Source organism: Eupeodes corollae, chromosome 1, assembly GCF_945859685.1.
Source record: "Eupeodes corollae chromosome 1, idEupCoro1.1, whole genome shotgun sequence".
Classification (NCBI taxonomy): domain Eukaryota; kingdom Metazoa; phylum Arthropoda; class Insecta; order Diptera; family Syrphidae; genus Eupeodes; species Eupeodes corollae.
The window spans coordinates 119,347,790-119,372,052 of NC_079147.1; the positions used below are offsets into that span (position 1 = coordinate 119,347,790).

The 24,263-nt window shown below is 33.0% G+C and overlaps 1 protein-coding gene across 3 annotated transcripts in view; it reads left to right on the forward strand.

Annotated features, from left to right (window-relative positions):
* Positions 1-24,263, forward strand: part of LOC129942955 (protein kinase C) — a 123,375-nt gene that overhangs the window by 55,035 nt on the left and 44,077 nt on the right. For 2 of the 3 annotated variants that reach the window (XM_056052130.1, XM_056052131.1), the window contains exon 3: positions 8,606-8,663. In XM_056052130.1, coding sequence (XP_055908105.1) covers positions 8,606-8,663 — 58 coding nt within the window. Of the gene's footprint in view, positions 1-8,605; positions 8,664-16,233; positions 16,388-24,263 lie in introns of those variants that run through there. The other variant, XM_056052132.1, reaches the window with a different exon arrangement.

The following is a 24,263-nucleotide window of genomic DNA, read 5'->3' on the forward strand; positions in this document are numbered from 1 at the left end:
GTGTTGCCCTGAGAACATGAAGCCTTATGTTCAAACATAATCTCTAATTTTGCATCAATAAATTTAATCGGATTTTTTTTTATTTTATCAATTTTATGTAAAAGTTTTTTTTTTTTTTTAAATGTTAAAACTTTGTCATTATGTTTTTTATTTTTTGTTTCCAAATTGAACAGTAGAAAAAAAAAACTGATACACCTATGTCTATGATTAAAACACATTTTTTCATAACGTTAATTGTATTCATTAATGATGTACTCAATTTTGTTTAAAAGTCTATAGATGTAAGAGAATTTAAAAGAACAATAGTAATTTGAAAGAAAAATGTTATGTTGATGTAAATGTTGTTGCATGTAATTGTAAATCGAGGACGATTTAGAGTCATGATGGCCGAACTGTAAGAGGCTTCATCTCTTACGATATGAAATATCACTGTACTTAATGATTTCTTTGCTCAGAATAATCAAATTAAAGCTTATTTATTTTTCACTGTTTCTAGGTAATCAAAATAATATTTTTCATTAGTATTAAAGAAGTTTTGTTCAAGTTAATACGTTTTGTTTCTTATTTTGATCAAGAAAAGCCCTATAAAATCTGTTTAAATCTTGCTTTAAAATACAAAAATATAAAAATTAATAATTGTTTCACTTTGTAATTCTTAAAATAATTTCTTACATTAAGATCTTGCAGATTATTCCACGCTGGTAGGGCTTTTTTTGGCCTCTTTTGCTTATGCTACTTGGGAAATACTCTTACACTCCCTCGTGGTTTCGTCTCTCTTTTAATTTATTTATTTATTTTTGGGTTTATTACTTAGTTCACTTAACACTCGCGGCGAACTATTTTTAGGTTACATTTGTTTTCGGGTTCAAGATCCTAATTAATCTGCGGTTTGTTTATTATCGCCTCTAGGCACTTCAGACTAATTTACAAGCCAAAAAACCCTACGAGAACCGTATGGCAATATGAGAAAGCCAACTGGAACGGTCACAACGACTTTTTCAGGAACTTTAACAGTTCACTATGCTTAATCGATAGTGACTTGGATTGCAGAGCAGATATATGTAGTTGCATAATTGGGGAAAATAATATTAATAAAGCAGACATATATAGACTGATGAAGGTTAATAACAGCATAGGACCGTTACCTATTTCAGATATTATAGACTATATACACTGTTAGGACGACCAATGATAATCCGGTTGATGTTAAACAGTATCCATATCCCATTGCAGATAACGAATTCTTTAACAAAGAAATACAAACCTCTTATGCGACGATATAATAGAAACAAGCCATAGCACTTACATATATATAAAAAAAAGCAACACAAAGGGAATAATAAAAAAAAAATACCTACCAGAACACAGTAAGTGCATTCCCTTCATTCATAAATCCACTGGTACGGATAGTATCAATGCTATTATTCTGAAGAATTGTCTTCTTTTGGTGGCTAGCAAAACCACTGCGTAAGCTTTTCCATCTATCCTATTCTTCTGGGCTTCTTCCGAGTAGTTGGAAAACTGCATTTGTTTAGCCAATCCCCAAAAAGGCGAATCTTCTTCTCCCGCAAATTACCGACCGATAGCACAAACGTCCCCCCTTTCTGAAGTCATGGAATCGTTGATTAATTGTTATCAGCTTAAGAAATGTCTAGAGGAACGGCAGCTTCGCTATGACTGCCAACTTGGCTTTCAAAGCAATAGTTCCACTAATGATCTCATGGCTCATCTCACCGAACAGTGGAAATAATCCTTACCACGTTTTGGAGAAAGTAAGATTACTGCACTCGAAAATGCGTGCATTTGGTATTGTTGGGTTAGAAATTATCTTTCGGACCGTTCAATTCAAGAAGTAATAGACGGATTCAAATCAGATATCGTTAGTGTACACCACGGCTCCGTTTTATCTCCAACGCAACCCAAAAAATTGTTTCGGTAATGGCAGTCCTCTTAGCTTTCAATATTCGTTTTTAGATTTTCATTTTCTTCGGATGTGGTCTACCAACGGCAGCGTATGATAAGCTCATTGAATTCTGATCGGTGTAGAATTTAATGCTTCGAAATCTCAATGTTGTCTACTGTTGCAAAACCTTAACCCTCCCCCGATTCCACTTTCGAAGAGTGAAACTTACATCGAAGAGACTGCACAACTATCAGTCCTAGGTATGTGCTTTACAAACCACTTGTTGTGGAGTGATCACATATTTGACATCGCCAAAAATTCTGCTAAGTGTTTGGCTTTTCTCCGACTATGAAAGAAGTTTTCTACCCATTCTGATCAAGCTATAATCTTCCAAGATTTTATTCGTCTGTAAGTCGGGTTTACTATCATATTTATGCTGATCCCCCAATAACATACTTGAGTGTTCTTGATAGAATTGAAAAAAAAGCTCTACAAATTATAGGAGATCGTTCTCTTACCGAGACATCTGCTTCTCTTAAACACCGCTACACTACTAGCGATGCATATCAGTTTACCTTTGTGCCCCTCTGTTAAGCACAGGAATTCCTTCTTTACAATATGCAGACATTCAAAACCAATGTGCATCGGTTTCTTCTTTCTAATCCTATCCTCCTTTCCTAAGTGCTTCCACTCTTTTTTATCATTATAAGGGTATTCATAACCCCTTCAGTGAGCGCACAATATACAAAAAAACGTAACATCAATCATTCTATCTACCTGAATACAACACCGCAACTATAGTCGCTCAGTACTCAATAGGAAAAAAGCCCCAAATGTCCTTCAACACTAAACGTCACTAGTGGATAACAATCATCAAATTATCTACATGAATACAACACTGCAATTATACTCGCCCCAATAGCTTAAAGAAACTCTCCAAATACTAATGTGTTGATTGAATCCGGACTACCTTTCATTGAACAAAGATAAGACTGTTTATGCACTGCGTCTTAATAAAGTTTCATCTTCATCCAACTCACCAATAACAATTATTGGAAAACTATAGTCAATACGAAAAATCCCAAATGTCCTTTAACAGTATCATACCACAAGACTTCACTAGTGGATAGCATACTATAACCACAATACCAATAGGTGGGCTTTTTTTGGCAAAAATATCAGTAGCGAAGGCTGATATGTACTACATTACAAATACATGCCCTTCACTGCAGATCAAAATAGAAAAACGATCCGAGTGCGGATAAAATGTTGACGTTTGCTCGAGTCTCAAATATGAATGTTGGCAGGTACAATTCATAACTCTTGTGTATAAGGGAAGGAAATGTGAAAAAAGCATTGATATTGTGAAATCAATGCAATGCACATTTTGCTCATAAGGTTTTTGAGAGCTACGCAAGGCTTCCGCGATATTATTAACTTCCCATCGGAAGTTATTATAATCGGTCCGACTTTTCAAATTGAAAATTGTGTCATTTCTTGAGGTTTCAGGGTCCCTGGAATCGAAATAAACGATTTGTAGAGATATGTCTTTGCATGCGTGCTTACGTACGTTCATACAAAAAATAAAAACCTAAAAAAAACATTACAAAAAGTTGTTAAAAATTTTCGGCTTTGATATCTTTTAAAAATTTTGGCTGTTGGCTTCAAACTAATTTTTCTTATACAAATTGTTGTTTTCAACATCTTTTTTTCACGACATTTTAAAAAATCTTATACAGTGATATACTTAAAAATTCGTCTGTTTTAATTTTTTGGATTTTATGTATTGCAATGACAGACAACACCCTAAGGAATGTGTACTGAAATTTTTGCTAAGCTTAACCATCTTACTCAGCTTGTCAATGAGCCTTCTCGAATATCAGACGTTAACGGTCTAGCAGAAAATATACTTCACTTGTTTCTCATTTCTGATCCTGATAAAGCACAATCAGTGTATTGACGCCTCTAAGCACATCAGTTAAAAAAATAGCTCTAAAGAGAACCGTGTGAAATTACGAGAAAGCTAACTGGGACAGTCTCAACAATTTCTTCAGGACCTTTAACTGGTCACTATGCTCCTCGGTAGTGACGTAGACTTCAGTGCAAATTACTAGTATGACTCATGAGGAATTTATCCTCTTCCTCGGTTCCTACGCTTGTTGTCAATGACACTCCTTTATATAGCTCTATTGATAAACCCATATTTTTTCTTACTCGAACTGTGGCGAAAGTTCTTAAAGATCTCAACATTCATAAATCCGCTGGTCCGGATGGTCTCCCCGCTATTGGTCTGACGAGGTTTTTTCGTAGGTAGCTGGCAAAACCACGTTTTATTGTTTCTTCCACCTGTTGTAAATGTTTTAAAATTTCTGTTTTTGTCAGGTTTCTGTTGATCTCTCGCTAAGGTTTTGGTGAAACGAGACCAACGCATCTTACTGTAATTGTAAGAGTGCGTTGCATCGTATTCCTCCAACTCCAAGCGTTCGTTCAAATGTGCAGCCAGTCCGTACTCGTAAGCAGATTCGAGGGTGATAACCCACTTTGTCTGTAATTGTCAGTTTGATGTCGTACAGCAAAAGATACAGAAAGGAGCCGCTTCTTGGATACGATGACTTTTCCGTAGCCAATAGGTCGACGCCTTATTCAACGCTGTAAAGATTTTTCAAATTAAAATGATGGTTAACTCTGGGATGAACATGTCGATTTCCCCAATCTTCATGTTTTGCGTTCAAATCGCCGGTCAAGATGAAATAGTTTTCTTCCAAGCTCAGTTTAAGTTCCCTAAAAAGAATCTCGAGTTCAAAAGCAAAGTAAGTATCCTGCGGACTCACTTTAAAATGTAAATAAATGAATTATATACTTACTTACTTACTCCTGCGGACCTCCAGCGGCATCAAGTGCAATCATATTCATCCGCTTCCCTTGAGTGAGAGAGATGAGTACAACGCAAACTTTTAGCGTCTTAAGCTATCGCAATCCATCGTGGTAAATGACTTTATATTTAATGCCTTTTCGTATAATGAGAGCGACACCGCCCCTTTAGTAGAGTTGGGAAAGTATTTTTTTACGAAATTGTATTATCTATTATTTTTGTGTTTGTGGTTAAACTTGGTTTCGCTAGCCATAAACACATCGGGACTGAAGTCTTTTAACAATTGGAACATGTTTGCTCTTCATTCAATCCTGAACAGTGAATTTACATTCAGAGCTAGGACCTTTTGGCCCGTCTCCGGCAGCACGTCCATTATGGTCTTAATTGCGCCAGGCCAGGCAACAAAGAAGAGAGATGATCTACCCTTGGCTTTGCTCCTTTATCTGACTTTGAAGCCCTGTTAGTTGACCTTGAATGCTCAACAACAAGGTTGCAATGTCAGGCTGCATCTCTGGTACCTTAGGCACCGTGGCCTTTGGGACAACCGTTAGTGTTCCCATTCCTTGACACCATTATTGCGTAGGAAAATTTGGGATCCACGAATTTTTGTGTTGGAGAATGCCGAACTGTTCGGCTTTTCGACTGGCTTGTTTTTGTTTCATTTGTTGAACCTTAGAAGGGCAACCCCTACAGTTAGCCAGGTGCTCTTGGTTTCCACAAAGGACACACTTGAGCTGGGTTAAATTCTCAACCCGCTCATTTTCCAGCTTACATTCTGCCTAAATGAGGGTTTCTGAGCACTTGACGCAGCGCAACTGCATATTGGCTCCAGCATGGCCAAACCTTTGACACTTCGTACATTGTTTGGCTTGATAGTCGAGGAGTGTGATTTCCCTCAGACTCTGAATCCTACTTTGGGGCGATAATATTACGAGAAACATAGGCAGCCTGTTACCAAATCGCCTGGACTTCACCGTAGTGAAAGGCTTGACCCCAATAAAATCGAGATTGTCAATGGCTATTTGAAGGAGCTCAGTTAAGAGCGCCCCAGTAGGACCGTCTTTAATTTTTCGCTTTTAGGCGTAAAGCTGAAGAAATTAGATGTGGCCTCCACTAGCACTTCTTTATATAAATTTTGTTTTGTTTTCTTCGGAGAAGTACTATACCGAATACGGCTTTTGTTTTGTTTATTGTGGAAAACTAACATACCTGTTGTATGTCCTGTAGGCCAACACGGTAGGTCCTATTTGGTGGCACCTTCTCTTTTCTGCTCCGATAGAATCTCGAACCTATTCTTCGGAGACCTAAATCGCCCTTTACCTCCCTCTGAGACGTAATCGGGGCGCCCAGAGTCTTCACTCTCTGAGGTTTCTGCTGCATTTTATTGTATTTGCTTTTCGCTTAACAGGATTGGTTTGCTTTACCAAGTTGGGAGTATGCCTCTTCCTCTTAGTTAGTTAGTTAGTTGAAAACTTTATTTAACACAAAATAATTTTAAATTGACAATTCCATCTTACTCACTTCATGACAAGATTTCCCCTATAAGTTAAGGTGTGCTGCAGTATTTGTTTTAGTAACCTTCCCTCATCCATCTACAATATTTTAATAATATATTCAAAGTAAATCTTAAGAGTGTCGAAAAATAATGGTGGAACGGTTGTTTCTAAATGCAGCATAAAGTTTGGTGTGCAAGCTGGTAATCGAAAAATCCTTTTTATAAAATGCCTGAGAAATTTTTCGACTTCTTCGAAATCCCCAAAACCCCAAACTTGTGCCCCATAAAGCGGTATGAAAACGCACGAAAATTATTCATGGATTCCTCCACTGGTCGCTTCTACGGTATCATTTATAAGAAGATGAAGAGTAAAGTAAGCCATCCCATACATACGCCACATTGTTCTCGTATATTGCTTTTAATAGAACTACAGTTTTAGAAGACATTCCTAATTTGTATAGTATATACGACGATCAAAAAAGAGATGCCTTTGTAATTTTTGGGATTATCGTATGATCCTTTTTTGTGCATTGGATATATATTTGCCTTTTAAAGCTTGCAGGAACAGTTGCTATCTCAAATATTATATTATATTCTTTTGTTAAGGCGGTACTCAGTAGTCACCAGGAGCATTCCGCTCCTAATATTTATCTTTTCCGTTCTGTACTTCATTAGTTGTAAACTGCGCAAAACACGGATATTATAGTCAATTATCACGTTAGCCGATTCCGCCCCAGCTTCCTTTTTTGTCGATAGGGAAAATGATTGATTCACTAAGTTCTTATAGAATCATACCTGTTCCCAACACCTCGTTGTAAACTGCAGTAAGCTTGCTGATTAACTCTACGCAACGATTCTATACTTAAAAAATTCCTCTAGTAGGTATATTCTATATTATGTTCATTGCTACATTTACTTCTTCGTTGATTATATGTGTCCAAAACTCCATTATAAATACCGGGAGGTGCAAAATGAAAGTTCTTTACTTCATGAACTGGGGCTATCAAATTTTTAAAATGGTCTGCCAAAAGCGTGGGCCTCAATTCCGAATAGATTTAAAATTTTTCACCAAATTCAATTAAGTCCTTGGAGTTCATACAATTTGATAACCGTCTAGCTTCTGGGACCTTGTAGCAACACAAGGTCTTATAATAGGTGCTATAATGCTATCTTGTGCTTTTGTAATGTTGCACAAAATTCTCGGATATGATGCTTTCATGATCTCTTCTAACTTAATCGAGTTATATTTCTGATAACTGTGAAGGAAACTGTTAAGATTTATTTGGTATTGAGCTCTATTATTTTGGTTCCACATAAGTTTATGAAAGTCTCATAGGGTTTGATTCCTGAGTCGTCATAGAAAGACCTCAAGTCACGTCTAATGGACAATCAATAACCCGAAAATCACAATTTACAAGCTTCATATCCTTCTTATATCCGAAAAACAAACCCCGCTGGCTCTTCTTTTTGACTGTGCTCGAATAGCTGGTACTTAAATTCAAAATTAATAAATTTGGGTTCAAATATCTATACTACATATATATATTATTTTCGGTTATAAAAGTTGCATATAGCAAAATTCTTCCAAATTGATTAATAAACTTATAAAAAACCATAAAGAAACCCTTATTATTTAGTCCTGCAACATTATATGAAAAATTAAATGATATTATATTATTTAAATTAACAACTTTTAAATATTTTTAATATGGCAGACGGAAAATCAATTAAAATGAGTAGTGTGAACTTTCTCCAGTTTGAGAACAATTTTCTTTTTCAACATCACCAAAAGCTGAGATTAAGATGGCTTGGACAAGTTTGTGTTATATAGCTAAGCTTTTTATCCATCTTATTTGTAGGCGGAGCTGCATATCTTTCGAAAATATGTCTTCTTTCGTTGGAATGTTCAAAGATGGTAATTTGAAAATTGATCAACGACTGTTTCAATGTTAACCGCAATTAGAGGCCTTTCTTTTTGGTCTATTATGTTTTTTGTTATGTTTTTATCTACATATTTCTTTAATTTTATTTTTCGTTGCACGTAGATTCACCAAAAAAGTTAAAAATGTATTTCAAAGATATCATCTGATAAATGATTTTTACTGATATTTATGTTTTAGTCAGTGTACAAGTAGTCTGGATTTTATTTATTTCCCCTACAAATTAGCTAAACCTACTACTGTACTTAATAAAGAAGTGTACGACTCGTTAATACAAATTAGAATTTTTAATTTTAATGACACAAAGATGTTTTTGGGTTATCCGCCAAATTTTACGGATACTATGATGATGACTATTAAAATTAATGTAATAGTTTTTTCTTTATTTTTTTCAGATTAATCTTGAACCTCAAGGAAAAATTCATATTATTATAGAACTTAAGAAAAAAACAGGTAAGGAATTTTGATTAATTTCGTTATGTTTGTTGCCTTTTCTAAAAGAGCAATAACTGATTATAGTGATTAATCCATTAACTTCAGCAACTGTTTATGAATTTTCATTAATTCTGAACCTGTCACTTATATTTTATTTGATCAAAACCTCTCGCTACCGAATAATAATAAGATAGCTCACTATCTTTTAACTGTGAGTTCAATTTATAAATGGTATTTAATATTCAATTGTCACAAAATTGTTGGGTTAGCAAATTCATAAGTATTATATTAAAATAGTTGAATTACTGAATTTATTATTTTCGCTTTTTTAAATTGTTTTCTTTTTTCAAGGCAATAGCCTTGCCACTGTTAAAGCATTAGTTCCCATTGATCACCTAAATCAAAAATGGATTATCATCTTGATTGTCATGTGTTTTCTATCTGTTAATCTTTCTCCTCTGTTCTTCTATCTTGTTATGAGTTATGTTGTATCACCTGATAGTCTTAGAGCCCGTTCACACGATTCGATATTTAACCGTACACCGTACTCAACCCTACACAGTACTCGTACTCGTACACAAAAACGACTATATACTAGCAATACATTATTCGACAGTAGCCCAGATGAAAAATGACGCACTATATGTCAAAATATCGAATCGTCTGAACGCACTGTATGTAAATACATTGCCACGATAAACCAAATCGGTTTTTTTACCGTAGGGCAAAAAATATTGTTTCTTTCTGAACTACCAGCTACTACCAACACGTAAATGGACTTCGGACAAAGACCAACATGGCTTACAAAAACATTAACAATCTTCGTCACGATATCATAATATTGACGGAAACATGTCTTAACAACTCCATCTCGGACTAGGAGCTTTCTAACTCCTCTTATCAAGTCTTTAAACGTGATCGTCATAACTCAGACGATTCAAACGCCATTGGTGGCGGAATTCTTGTCGCTTTCAACAATACTTTCACTGGTTATCGAAATATTATGCTTGAAAAGTAAAATGGCAACAGGACATTTATTTATTGTACCAGCACAGCATATATGTTTACCTCCAAACTCCGAGAACGAGATTTATGAAACACTAAACAACTGTATAGAAAGTATTCATATTCTTTTGGAGCCTGAAGACGAAGTACTGGTTGTTGGTGATTTTAATTTACCCAATCTCAATTGGATTCAAATTGACGACGATAACTTCTACATTTCAATAAACGCGTCATCTTTAAACGAGTTTTTATTAACAGCTTGTATGTCTTCATGTGGCTTAGTCAACCCAACGGTTTGAAGAACCGTTTTGGAAAAACATTCGATCTGGTATTTTTGTCCGAAACCATATGCTCTGAAGCAGCTGTGATTTCTTCTGCTGTCAAAGTTGTGGACGAAGATCGCCACCATCCAGCCAACATGGCTTCACCTCATATGCTATCTAATAACAACAACTAGAATTCAACTTTAGTTGGTGTAATCTTGAAATCCTTTTTAACTTATTATGTACGGTCAATTGAGATCACTTATTTTGTAACTTAAATACTGACGATATGTGTAACATTTTTTATTAAACTCATTTTGATTGTTTCTACAAAACGATTCCATTTAAAAAGACTCTAAAGTGTTCCACCATGGTTTAATTCTCATGTTTAAGACTTAAAAAACCAAAGTAGCAAAGCTTGGATAAAGTATAATCAAACTACTATAACATTCTATATGATGTCTACATTAGGAAAATTGAATTAAACCTTAAAAATAATCCTGATGGTTTTTGGAAAGTCGTTAATCGTAAGAAGAAAACATGTGGGTACCCTAACTTAATGACTGATTCGACAACAAATAGTAATGAGTATTGAGTAATGCAAACTACTTCAAAGATGCTTTTGTAGATAACAATAATATTAGTTTTCCTGACACATCTACCACTGTTATAAATTTCCCCCACTTAAATTCTATCAATTTCGTTATAAGTGAAGATACTGTCCTTAATAGTATTCTACAACGAATGTTTTAGTCCTAGTCCCGACGGTGTACCATCATTCATTTTAAAGAAATGTGATGCGTATTTAGCACATCCGTTATGTGTTCTTTTCAACACGTCTTTAAGTAACTAGCTGTTTCCTTTTATCTGGAAGAGCTTCTTCATAATACCAGTACACAAAAAAGGTCCTAAAAACGAAATAATAAACTACCGACCTATTGCGAAACTATCTGTGATACCTAAACTATTTGAGTCAATCGTATGTAGCGTCCTTTCTTTAACTGTAGTTCAATTATATGTGGTTACCAGCATGGTTTTGTTAAAAAGCATTCAACAGTTACTAATCTGTATAACTTTACGTCCCTTTGTTTAGATATTTTTGAAAAACGTGAAGAAGTTGGTTGTATCTTTACTGATTTCAGCAAGGCCTTTGATAAATTGTGTCATAAAACATTACTTTTAAGACTATCACAACGATTGTTTTATAAACTGGATCTCCAAATATTGGCAAGATAGATGTTATAGTGTTAAATTCTGGTGTCCCCTAGGGAAGTCACCTTGGTCTTTTTCTATTTGTTTTATGAATAAATGACTTGGCTTCGATCATACGAAATTCGTCTGTCCTAATATATGCTGATGACATTGAAATAAAAAAAAATTAACTCTACAACTGAATGCCTTCTCTTGCAAGAAGACTTAACATTATTCAGGAATGTTTCAGTAATAATCGTCTTGTTTTAAATGTTGACAAATGTAAAACTATGAGTTTTACAAGCAAAAAAGTTCCAATCGTTTTTAGTTACATTTTTGATTCTTGTCCTTTGAGTAGAGTATATGTATTTTCTGACTTGGGTGTTGTCTTAGATCCTAAACTTATATTTAATGAACATATTAACTTCATAGTTAAAAAAGCAAATAGAGTCCTGGGTTTTATTAAGAGATTTGGCCGTGATTTCCGTGTTCCATATGTTTAAAAATTGCTTTTTGTTTGATTTGTGAGTCCTGGAATATGCTTGTACATTATGGTCACCGTACTACTCCGCCGTACACGTCACAAGACTCGAAGCCATTCCGAAAAGATTTTTGCGTTTTTGTCTACTATCCCTTCCGTGGTTTCATGAAATTCATACATTACCGCCTTATTCACAAAGACTTTCTCTCATAAATCTTCCTTCTTTGACAAATCATAGGATGTACTTGCAGTTTTGTTTTATTGTTGGAATAATAAACGGACACATTTCATCACCATCAGTTCTTGGTAGTTTAAACTTTAGTTTTAATCCTTCCAGTATAAGACTCCAGAAACTATTGAAAACTAATTTTAGCAGATCAAACTATGGTGTAAATAGTCCCTTAAATCTATTAATTGACAACTGTAATAAATTTTACTCTTGTATTAATTCACCAAATGATAATGTAAAAAGTATAAATTGCAAGTTAATATTTTTCAACAATTTAGTTTAAGTTTTTGATTTTAAGTATATATTAAGAATTGTTAACGATAGTATTTAACGAATTATAAAATCATGACAACTATCCAAACTTTTTAAGATATCGCACTTTTTCAAAAGTATGTCTTATTATCGAGTATCGAAACTCACACTCGAAAGTCAAAATGAATGACTTATATCGACTTCTATTGTTGTATCTGGTCTGAATTGAAATGCTATCAGTTTTGACAAGAAGTTTCTTTTCAGTTGTGCTTTCTGTTTTCTAATATAGAACAAAAAGAGCCTTCGGTTGCAGAATTCAAACAAGGGCGAAGGATTGTTGAGGCCGAAAACAAAGAACAGAGGCATTTTTTTTACGATACGAGGAAAAAGCAAATAAGGAAAATATTAGTGTTCTTGGAGAGAGAACGATAACTCAGGCGACAAAGTTTAATGACGAATTTGTGTAGAACAGTTAAAAACGAGCATTTTTTACTATGGGAGGGGGGTCTATATCTATATGTACGTTAAATGGAAAAATATTATTAAAAAATATTGGTAATACTTACAACCAATTTTATACTTTTGTCTATTAGCTTGTTTTTAAATTAAGTCAAAACTGTGCATGGTTTTGGAAAAAAATTGTTTTAAACTCAAAATATGTTCAAACAAAAAGTTAAAAAAAGGGTTTAAAGTATAATTTTTCAAAACTTTAAGATTATCTACTATTGTTGTTTTCAGAATTCATTGCTCTTATTTGCTTTTAATCAAAAACTGAAAACTAGATGATTTTATGTCTTCTAGTTCTTGAAAAAACTGAAAATTACCAAGACAAATATTTTAATTAATTCTTTTTCCTTGCGCATTTACGTAGTCTTATTTTGATAGTAATAATCAAATATGGATTGATTTATGCCTAGGGTTATTTAGTTTTTCTTAAATCCTTATTTAAATGGATAAGAAATTGTCTATCAAACATTATCATTGTTTTGAGAAAATTTATCAATTTAATACATATGTGAGTTTTTCATTTCACGATGAATATTTTTAGATTTTGTTTATATTGTTTGATTGATGATTACATAGAAATATTTAGTAAACTATGTGAAGTTAGTAAAAGATAAGTGAATAACGTTACGTAAAATGTCAATGTTTTTAAAACTGATATATTATTCTCTCCCAGTATTGCATATTAAAAATTATTTTTAATTGTTATTAAATGATTTTAAGTGGTCATTATTAAATCCTATATTTACTAATTTGTACTAAATTTCATTATAATACTTTCAAAACTGTGTATAACATCTATCAGTACTATGTTGCCTCGTCAAATTCCGAAATTTTTAAATATCTTACAATGTGACTGGCCCGATTGGGAACAATATATTATCAGATTAGCTATCATATACACCCGAATTTGTAGAAGTTGGATTTAATAACTATCGTAAACAAAATATCCTCAAAAGTTACCCAACTTTTGTATAATTATTAATTACCCATATCTATTTCCTCATAGTTAAACAAATTAGTCAAGTCAGTTTACAAAGACAAAACTACATTTTTTTTAGTTTTACAATTAATTATATAAAAGATTAGAACAGGCAAAAACCGGAGGAAAATAAAACGTTTAAGAAAAATGGTGTTTAACAAAATATTTGTAAATACAAATAAAATTAATTAAAAGTAAACCGCAACGATACAAATTGGAAGAAGAGAGCGCATGAAATAATTAACTGTTAAATGCAAAAAATGAGTGACTTAAATTAAGTAATGAAAAAATGTTGAACCGAGGTGCATAAAAGATATAGTACATAATAACTAATAGATGCACAAAGAAAGGGCGGTTAATACAAATTAAAACCTAAAAACTGGAAAACAACAAAAAGTATATGCTATATTTCTTGTATAATATTATAAATAAAAAGGGGTAATATCGTCAGAAAAAGACTAAAGATAAATTAATTGAATAAATTAATTCCTTAAAATCCCTAAATTTCTAAAAGAGGTTTCCAGCGTTCAATACCAACAAACTATAATTAACTGCAGAACTCGAGGGATTTATGCGATCCTCGAATTTATTGTGCTTACTAAATTACAATTACTAGATCAATTTTTTACTTGCGACATATAGGAACTATATGGCAAGTTTTGCATTCGTAAAAAATTTCGAACTCGTGATTTTAATCAAACATGATATTGCGATGGTAGAAGTCGAAAAAAGTGAGTCCCGCGATTCCGTCCGGTCTGTTTTGTCTGTCTGTCCACGCTCCTACAGCCTAAACCATTGGGTAGATTGAGTTCAAACTTGGAAGTTAAGGTTTTAAGCAGATTCGCGTTAGGCGTTTTTTTTTTGTTTAAGAGTGTGAAGGTTTCTTTTGTTGTAAAGACTTCTTTATTGAAATAATAATTAAGTAACAAAGTCTGTTCACATTCAGCTCAAGAATAATACTAATTATTGAAAACATCAAAATAATAATTTTAATAAAAACGTGTTCTAAGGTTTTTTTTAAATTACAAACAAGTAAAAAGTACTTATATAACTTGGTCAATCCTGAATTCAAATATTACATCATAAAAAAAAAAGAAAAATATAATTACAGTATAATGTTAGTTACAAAAATTATGATAATACCTAAGCAAATTAATTAATAACCAATCAAATACATACCTACACATAATTTAAGAAAATAATAAAAAGTTAACATATTTAAGAACATTTTTAATAAAATATGACATCACATAGTGTTAATTTTACTCAATGAACTACGCTAGTCAGCCAATTTCGTAAGTGTCTAGCTTCAATAACACCGTCATATGGCAATTGAGTAAGTTGACAAATTTCAATGTCCATTATTACATATCTGTCATTCGGAAGCACTTTATGAATTTTATATGGGAACTTAAACGTGTTGGTGTTGAGACCAAGCACGCATTCAGGTTTGTTTCGCTAAAATTCGTAAGGAAAACTGGATTTTCCCCGACCAATTGAACAGTTTCTTCATTCGTTATTTTGTAGTTGCATAACGCATTTCCACCCTTAAGAATTCTGGATATGCAAGAGTTTTCTCTTCGCACACAGATGTGTTAGCAATATTAAGACAGTCTACAATTATTATTATTATTATTTTGGAATAGTCTCAGTCCATTTGTCTGTTGTTTCTAATTGCAGCATGAACCGTAATTAAGTGATGTATACCGGGGTCAATTTTAGGTATAGATAACACGTAAAGTAGTAATGTCCCATTACGATACACTGAGGGTCGTGAACTATGGAGTTAATTTTTTCAGTGTTCAAAAGATTACTATTTACTATTCCGTTCATGGCAAATTGGCAAGCTCTTACTATTTAACTGACCCCTTCCTTTAAGATAATTATCTTATCGAGTAAGTATTGGCTGAGTTCATCTGTTTCTCGTTTTTGTATAGCGTTATTTCAATTAATTGGTTAATTTTGTCTCTTACTTCCTGAGTCTTTTCAAACAACTTTTTTTTGATAATGTATTGTTGGTTGTTTTTTTCTTGAATGTATGTTTATTTTTTTTAAAAGATTGTCCCTGTCAGTTGCATCTGGAGAACCACCTATCCACTTCCAGGCTGTCCCTATCTAATTGACTGACCTAACCTTTATCATTTTCGAGTCTCTCAATTCGTCAATTCTTTCCTTAATCTGATTTATGTGATAATTCCGAATAGGTCGCATTTCTTCGTCCTCTAAATGTTTAAATGTGAGTTGTTCGACTTCCGGCACCAGTTTGTCATATTTTTGTAGGTCAATTACATGTACAAGTTTAAAAACTCCCCTCGTTATCCAAGCATTTCTCTCTTTGATCATTACCACCGGTGATTCATAGGCAAATATATGCAATGACTGCATGGGGTTGAAAAGAACTACTAATCTGTAATGCATATATAATCAAGGTTTATTAAGCACAATTTAATTTCTTAAAATCTATATTACAAGATACAATTATTATATTTTTTGTAAGTATATTCATCATTTCTTTTGTTACATTTTTTGTTCAATTGTTTTTTTTTATAATTTCTTAATATTCATATTTTTTTTTTTATTTTAAATCAAATAAATGATTTCTTATATTTTTAATGTCCGATGAGTTAGCTCTCCATTAAATTTTCAGGGTAGTCACAGCGGATCGGAAGATTCGTATTCATCCGCTTTGGCTGCAAGGTTAAAGTTTGAAGAAACCTACTAGGGTACGAGAATGAACACCACCGCAATTACGATTAAGTAATTTTTTGTGAACCGGGCCTTTGTTTCGTGAGAGCTAAGCTCCTAGGCATGTTTGAACATTTTATGTTTTATCATGTAAGTTATATTTTTGTTCTTTTAATATTTTTGTTTAGTTTTTTTTTTTTTTATATGACATCCTCACTTTGAACATAATATAAGTTGTTCCCATAATTTCTCTTTATAATATATAATTCATTCTTTTACGTATTTATTTATTAATACGCTCATGGGGTTACTCTCCATTAAATTTTCGGGGTAATCACTGCGGATCGGAAGGTTCGTATTAGTCCGTTTTGGCCACAAGGTTTAAAGTACAAGGAACCTACTAGGATACGAGGTCCAACACCACCGCAACTACAATTAAGAAGTTTTTTAAATGAACCGGCCCCTTGTTTCTGTAGAGATCAACCCAAGGCGTTTCTTTATATATATTTGTAAAATTCGGACCCCTGTGATCCCTTTGCCTTTTTTTATATATATATATAAGGTTTCGGGAAAATAATGTGTTTTCTTTATGAATTATTTACTATTTTTAAAGTGGGCCTTATGGATCTTTTTGCCACTCAATGTCGTTATAGTGACCTTATTATCCTTGGCTACGATTTTTTTTCTATATAGAGGCTTATGTTTACCTTTAATGCCTTTGATAGCCACATAAACGACATCAGCCTTTCAATACTTCTTAGGAACCACTCTTTTCAGATTTCTTCTAGCATTCCTAGCATCCATATTTGTTCTAATAATCCCCCTAAGGTCGTTATTAATCTTTTGACGTATGTTTAAAGGCTTTGATAGTTAATCTTCTATGACCTGTTAAAAAATATATCAGATGGTTTCTTATTTGTTACCGAATGAATGGTATTATTGTAACAGTCAACAGCCACATACACAAATTCCTTGACACTTACATCTTTATGTTCTTCTCTAAGGCATCTATCAATAACTGTAGAGTGAACTCTTTCAATTTGTCCTTCGCTTCTATGGGGTGGTAAAGCTTAATTCCAAAATTTGTAATCATGCTTAGAATAATAGGACTAAAGAACCCTTTCTCATTGTCGGTGACAAGGGTAAGTGCGGCTGTGAACAAATGTAACATTTGAATTATATTTGTTCTAATAGCAGATCTATCATTTAGGACATGACAGTCCATCGCACTAACTATCATGTCACGGGTACTACACAATTATTATTATTATTATTATGTATTATTATTATGTATTATTATTATTATTATTATTATTATTATTATTATTATTATTATTATTATTATTATTATTATTATTATTATGTATTATTATTATGTATTATTATTATTATTATTATTATTATTATTATTATTATTATTATTATTATTATTATTATTATTATTATTATTATTATTATTATTATTATTATTATTATTATTATTATTATTATTATTATTATTATTATTATTGTTATTATTATTATTATTATTATTATTATAATTATTATTATTATTATTATTATTATTATTATTATTATTATTATTATTATTATTATTTTTAATATTATTATTAATATCATTATTATTATTATAATAATTATTATTATTATTATTATTATTATTGCAAAAAATTTAATTTTCAATTTAATTTTTTTTTCTGACGCTCTTAGTACTCTTGTTCTAGAATCTAGATCAGGAATTAATAATTTTGGTAAATATCACCTCCCTTTGGATATTTTTTTGACTTAAGTAATCACCTTACTGAACACAGTAACTCCTTTGATTGCTTATATAATTTTGATTTCAGAAGAGCTTATTTCCAGATTTTGTCTGAAGATTTAACCATTTCTGGAATTGCTGAAACATAAGCGTTTTTTAACATTGACCAAGCAGTTTCAACTTTTTATAATATCCTTAATTATTGTTTGGAATAAAAGTTTTAAAAAAATCAAGAAATACAAACTTTAAAGAATTGCGTTTACTGCGTAATAAAAAAAATAAAGCATGGACAATTTATCTCAAAACTCTGTCTCCAACCATCTTCTTCTTTTATGTTAAACTCTTTAACCAATTTAAGTCTCTTTCTAATTTTGTATATGCTAACTATGTTACTGATTTGGTCACCACTTTGAAAGAGAATCCGAAACAAATTTGAAAACTTGTAATCTTTAAGAAAAAATCAGATAGCTTTCCAGTTAACTTCACTCACAAGAACCTTTCTTTAGATAAAATTGTTGATATCTGTAGCGCTTTCGCAAAAAAATTTCCATGAGTCATTTGTTAATAGCCTTGAAGACTAGCTGTAATCACATACCTGTGCTCCAGAGTACGGTGCTTCATCTTTTATCCGCGTCTCTAAAAACAGGCAAATTTTTTATGAACATCGTTTTCTGCTTCTTCAAATGGAAACTCTGTATCAAAGGCGTGTTAATAATGTCTTAGTATTTTTTCATCAACTCATTAATGGTGAAATTGATGCACCTTATTTGCTATCTTGTGTAGATTTGAATTACCGGGGCGGAACTCATCACCATTACATACATTTAATTTTATATATATTGACTTCCATAGAACAACTTATGGGAAGAATGAAGCTTTAAGTCGAATGACCATTTTATATAACTTAAAATATTAATCGATAGATTTAAATTTAAGTAAGGTGGGGTTAAAATCATTGTTCAGAACCATTGGTCCACTACCGTAAACGTTCTCATTTTGTGCGTGTTTTGCTATAATTGTATTATACTAGAAACTATGATCGTAGTTTGACGTTTGCTATAAGCTTACTATTTTCTGAAAATTCTAAAGTGTAAAATAAAAAAAAGCACTTGTACTTTTAGATTAAATCAATTTTTCTTTATGGTGAGTTTCTATATTGCTGGTTTTGGTAAATTCTATATATTTGTAGGCTTTAACAATCTCGTTTGGTTCTATTTCATAGTGCCACTTCTCATTCCTGGCTGTGCTACCAGAACTATTCCGGAATATCATCACCTTGGATTTGCTCAAACTGTCTTTCAGATTCCATAACCGACAATACACATTTAGTCGGTTAATCATTAACTAAAAGGTTTCGGGCAAGCAAACAGTATCTCAACATCTGCAAAAAGCAAGGCTTTGATGAGTGTCCTCGATATTTCAATTCCACCAGGAAGAAAATCAATGAGGTCCTCTATGAACAAAGCAAAAAGATTTGAAACTCTCCGACTTTTCGAAGCATTCCATACCGCTCCCTTATTTTCGTCAAATATGCTTTCTAGTACCTGTCCAAATTTGTGTGACATTCCATAATTGTAAAGCTTGAAGAATACTGATCGGCGTTCAACGGTATCAAAAAATGCCTTGAAAGCGACACAAAATACGTAGAGCTTCTTTTTGTGTTTAATAGAGGTTGCCGCTATGCTTTGCAGTACAAAAATATAGTCGATAGTGGAGCAGCCACTTCTAAAACCTGCCTGAAATTCCCCCAAGCAACTTATTATCATGAATCCAACCTGTCAATCGGTTATTTAATAATGTTGCGAATATCTTGTAGGTGGCGTTGAGGAAGGATATCCCACGGTAGTTGGATGGATCGGCAATGTTGCCTTTCTTATGTATGGGACAAATTCAGGAATTTTTTAACTGTTCTGGTAGTATTCCAATATCCAAAATTGTATTGAAAGCCGATGTTAAATTTAAAGTTAGCATTTCTGTTCCATATTTAAAGAATTCCAGTGGTATACCATCAGGTACTGAATTTTGTCTCTCCTTCAGTTTCACTAATACGGTTTTAACTTCGTCATGAGTTATGACACTTTCGTTTAGTTTAGTGTTTATTTCATCAAACAAAGTTACAATGCTTTAGTGATTACTTAATAATAAAATATTCCAAAATATCATTCCAGTACGAAGTTTTAGCTATTGGATAGAAAGCGTAGGACTCACTGGGTTAAAAAATAACTTGAAGTGATTATGTATCGATATTTAGTTTCAAACTGATTTTTGGTTTTGCTTTATTTAATTGGCTAATCACCATCCAGAATTCCTTGGAAGCCTTGTAGTTTGTAAGTTTAAGAGCCTTGGTTTCATAAAACGTACGTCGAACTATTTTTCTTTACTTTTAAGAATTTTTCCTTGGTATTTTCTTGATTCCGAGCATACAAATTTCATAATTTGTTCAATGGTGTATATTGAAATTTGATTTACCGTTGGAAGATTCCGTTCCAGGTTGCATTGATACTCGTGAGTTCTGTCTTCTTTCCAATTTAATTTTGGGAGCAGCCGTTATATTGTCTTTCTGTATTAAGTTAGTTCGGAATTGAACTGCTAATGGCAAGTGATCAAAAACGACATTGACAACGAAAACTGAAATTATAGGAATCCAATTTCCCTCCAAAAGCATCACAAACATTTAACAATTAAGTTCCTCGTGCATTGACATTAGTGTCTTTCGAATTCCTTATTTTTCCCGCAATAGTGTTTTCTTTTCCATTATTAATTCCTATCCTCGCTTTAAGGTCCCCGATTATCATTATTTCATCACTATTATTGTTCTCTATAAAACTATGGAGTATATTGAAATCTCGACCCTAGTAATTACAATTCGTTGTCCCCATTTTAATATCTAATATTTTAACTTCATCTTTCACCTTGAATTCGCAATTTACTTCAGATAGAGGTTTTTTGAAGCCGAAATAACTCCCACCACCAGCTCTTCCTCGCGTATTTAATCTTGTTGCTGGAATCCACATAAACTTGAAAAAATTGTTTTGGAATCCACATAAACTTGAAAATATTGTTTGTAAAATAAAAAAAATCGAATACGGATTTATTACTCAATCCTGATAAATTATAGCTAATTATTTTAAAGTTTCTAATTCATTATTGTGTTTAATAGTATTTTTTTTTGCAGACGGCAGCTTCACCCTTTGCTTTAGAATATCTACTGTTGGTTGTTGACTTTACTAAGCCTATCCTGACAACCAGGTGGTGCAGGATCTGTTTTTTTTCTATTCGCAGCACTATCACACGAAGTGTCATCTGTCACAATGAGAATCTAGCTGTTAAACTATATCTGTATTGTAAATGTCATTAAGAATTTTAGCTCCATCTATGGCATTGTTATGTTTGTTGATATTAATTAAACCCAACGTCAGGCTCCAGCAGAAAATATTTGTATTGATAAACATATAATCATCCCTAACAAGCACTTTACTTTGCGACTTAAATTTATTAAGCCGTCTTTTGATACACATCAATTTGTATTTCTTTTGCCAGACAGAGGCTGGCAGATCCTTTGATATTATTATTTTAGTGCTAGGTAGTGTGTTAGATGACTTGTTCTTTCGAGGCAAGTTTTACCAGAAAGCTCTTAACGTTATCGTTACGTTATAACGTTCTTGCAACCTCTTTTTCATCTTGATTTTCTTGGATCGTACCCGTAGCAATAGATTGTTTTCTGTGTTTTTCTTTTCCAACTCCTCCGTTTTGCTTTCTAATTGGTAGCATATGCTCCATTTTATTTGTCAGATGAATGTTCGCAGCTATTGTTTGTTGATTATAAATGATTATTGCTTCGATATCGTTCTTCTTTGCAACTTCTTCAATTTTTTAATCCACAAGTGTTCCAAGGATGATAAAAGGCTAACTAACTGGGTCTTATTTTAGATCAAAAAACTAAATGGAAACGCAACGTACAAGAAAGTGTCAAAAAAGCTACTGTAGGTCTCTTTTATTGCAAAAAAGCTATTGGTAATAAATGGGACTTACAATTCTATTCGGTAATCAGACTGATTTTAATGTTCGGTGTGGCAGTATGGTGGACTGCTTTAGAGAAAGCTTTAAACCGCTACAAAATAAATAAAGTCCAACGTATAAGCGGATCGCTTCGCTCGACCCCACCTGCGGTATTGGACACCCTACTCTACCTAACACCTCTTATTATATAAAGAAAACAAATAGCTGCAAGCTCTGCTAATAGTCGCAAGGCTGTGTCGCAGTAGATTAACAACAACATTAGCCACTCCGTAATTCTAAATTATTTAGAATTAAAAGAAAGAAAGAGAAAAAAAGAACTTAGACCAAACCATTTACTAATTTCAATTGCAGAAACTTTCAGATTTCTATACCCTCAGATCTTTCTTTGAGGAGCTCAAAAACACAAGAATTACCTGGTATACTTATTCTATAACGATCTAAGGGATCTAAATCCTCTCAAGTTTCGTAAGGGACTCAGACTATTTTCATTGAGAAGAAAGCCTTAAGATAAATGTGGTATCTCAATGTGCCATTAAACTGGCCTTAGTATGCCCTACTCTATCAAAGAAAGTTACTTAAACGATATCTAACCTAGGGCGTGACTTAGAACCCCAGGTATGGGGTTGGACAATGCGAAACGATTTTCTTGAGTCTATCATGCCAATTTTGCCAAATACTCCAGGAGATTTGCTAAACACAATTTTCTGCACCAGCATTAACGACATAAACGAAGATGAAAACTTTGATACCGAATATTTTAAAATTAAAATTAAATTTGTATTCATTAATTCTTAAAAGAAAAATTCATGAAACTAGCCAAATTAACCATAACTTACAACTAACTTACTGATGGACACAAGTTAATATATAATACTTAATATTAATGCCTTCGGCAAAAAGATCTATTTGACTAAAATGTTATTTTATTTATTTGATTAGAAAATTTAAAAAAAAATAATTTCAGTATCTTTTTTATTGTACTTAAAAACTATTTAAAATAAGGTCTTTAAAATAAAACTTGAAACGACAGTAAACTACCTATTCTACCTATAATCTGCTTAAAACTGGAACAACCACGGCAGCAAATCTGGGTTTATTGTTTTTAATTTAAATTTTGTTTCTGTCAATTTTTGTTTTTCATTTTCTTCTTTTTTGTGTCTTTTTCTATTAATTTGTAATTTGTTTTATTTATTATTTTTTTTTTCGCCACAATATGCCTGCACTACTTAAAACTTAACCCTAAAACTGTAGAACAAGTATGTACACGACTACCACTTTCAAATGCCGATTAAAGCAACCAAAACTGGGTCTCCTGCGTGATCCTGTCAATTCGGAGCTCTGCTTCGCCTTGTGCCATGACGTCCTGATTGTACAGGAGTCGACTATCTACGATTCGTCGTCCGACGTGGTAGATTAGAGGAACTGTCAATCTATACTTTGTTAGATCGAATCACGCTCAAGCGTGCACTTTCATAATACTCGTCGAAACCGCCTCGAAAGTTTAATTGTTGGTCGAAGACATATGTAGCTCTTGCAATGTGACCTCGAACGAGTTTTATAACGAAACTGTCAAATCTTTGGATTCGAGATGAACTCGTTGGAAAAGTAATGCACGTAAGAAGATTCGGCTGTTTGATATAAGCCGGTACAGCGTTGTAAACACTTCCACCCGACAATTCTCCATCTGGGAACGGACAACGTTGAACCACACAGGATAACCATAAACGATAATCGGATGTACGAGGGCCATGTGGGGTAGTGCGTATGACTGTCGTCGTTCTTTTACTTTGGAAGAGAGAACAATTGTTTAGCAGTTAATTTTAAATTAAAAGCGCAGTTGGAGTGTTTGGGAATAACAAGGCAGTGTGTCACAACAAATAATCGATAGCCCAGTGGATGCAGATTCTGAACGAACGCGTGGAGTTGGGGGAATACATTGTTTCAGTGACATAGCCCCACCAAACAACAGAAACATGACAAATGCAGAAATTGAACAACATTTACAACAGATGGACGAAACAATAAAATGAACGATGCAACGGACCATACAAAAAAAAACGGGACCAAATGGACGCTTACCGAAACCAGACTATTGAAGCACTACGTAGGCACGAGAGTGGCTTACTTACAAGACTCAAAAACTTGTATAGACCCAAACGACTTGAAGGTTGCGACACTGAAGTCGTCAATAAAAAATGTAATTCTGTTATCAATTAACAACTACTGGGACCGTAAGATCCGGTCATT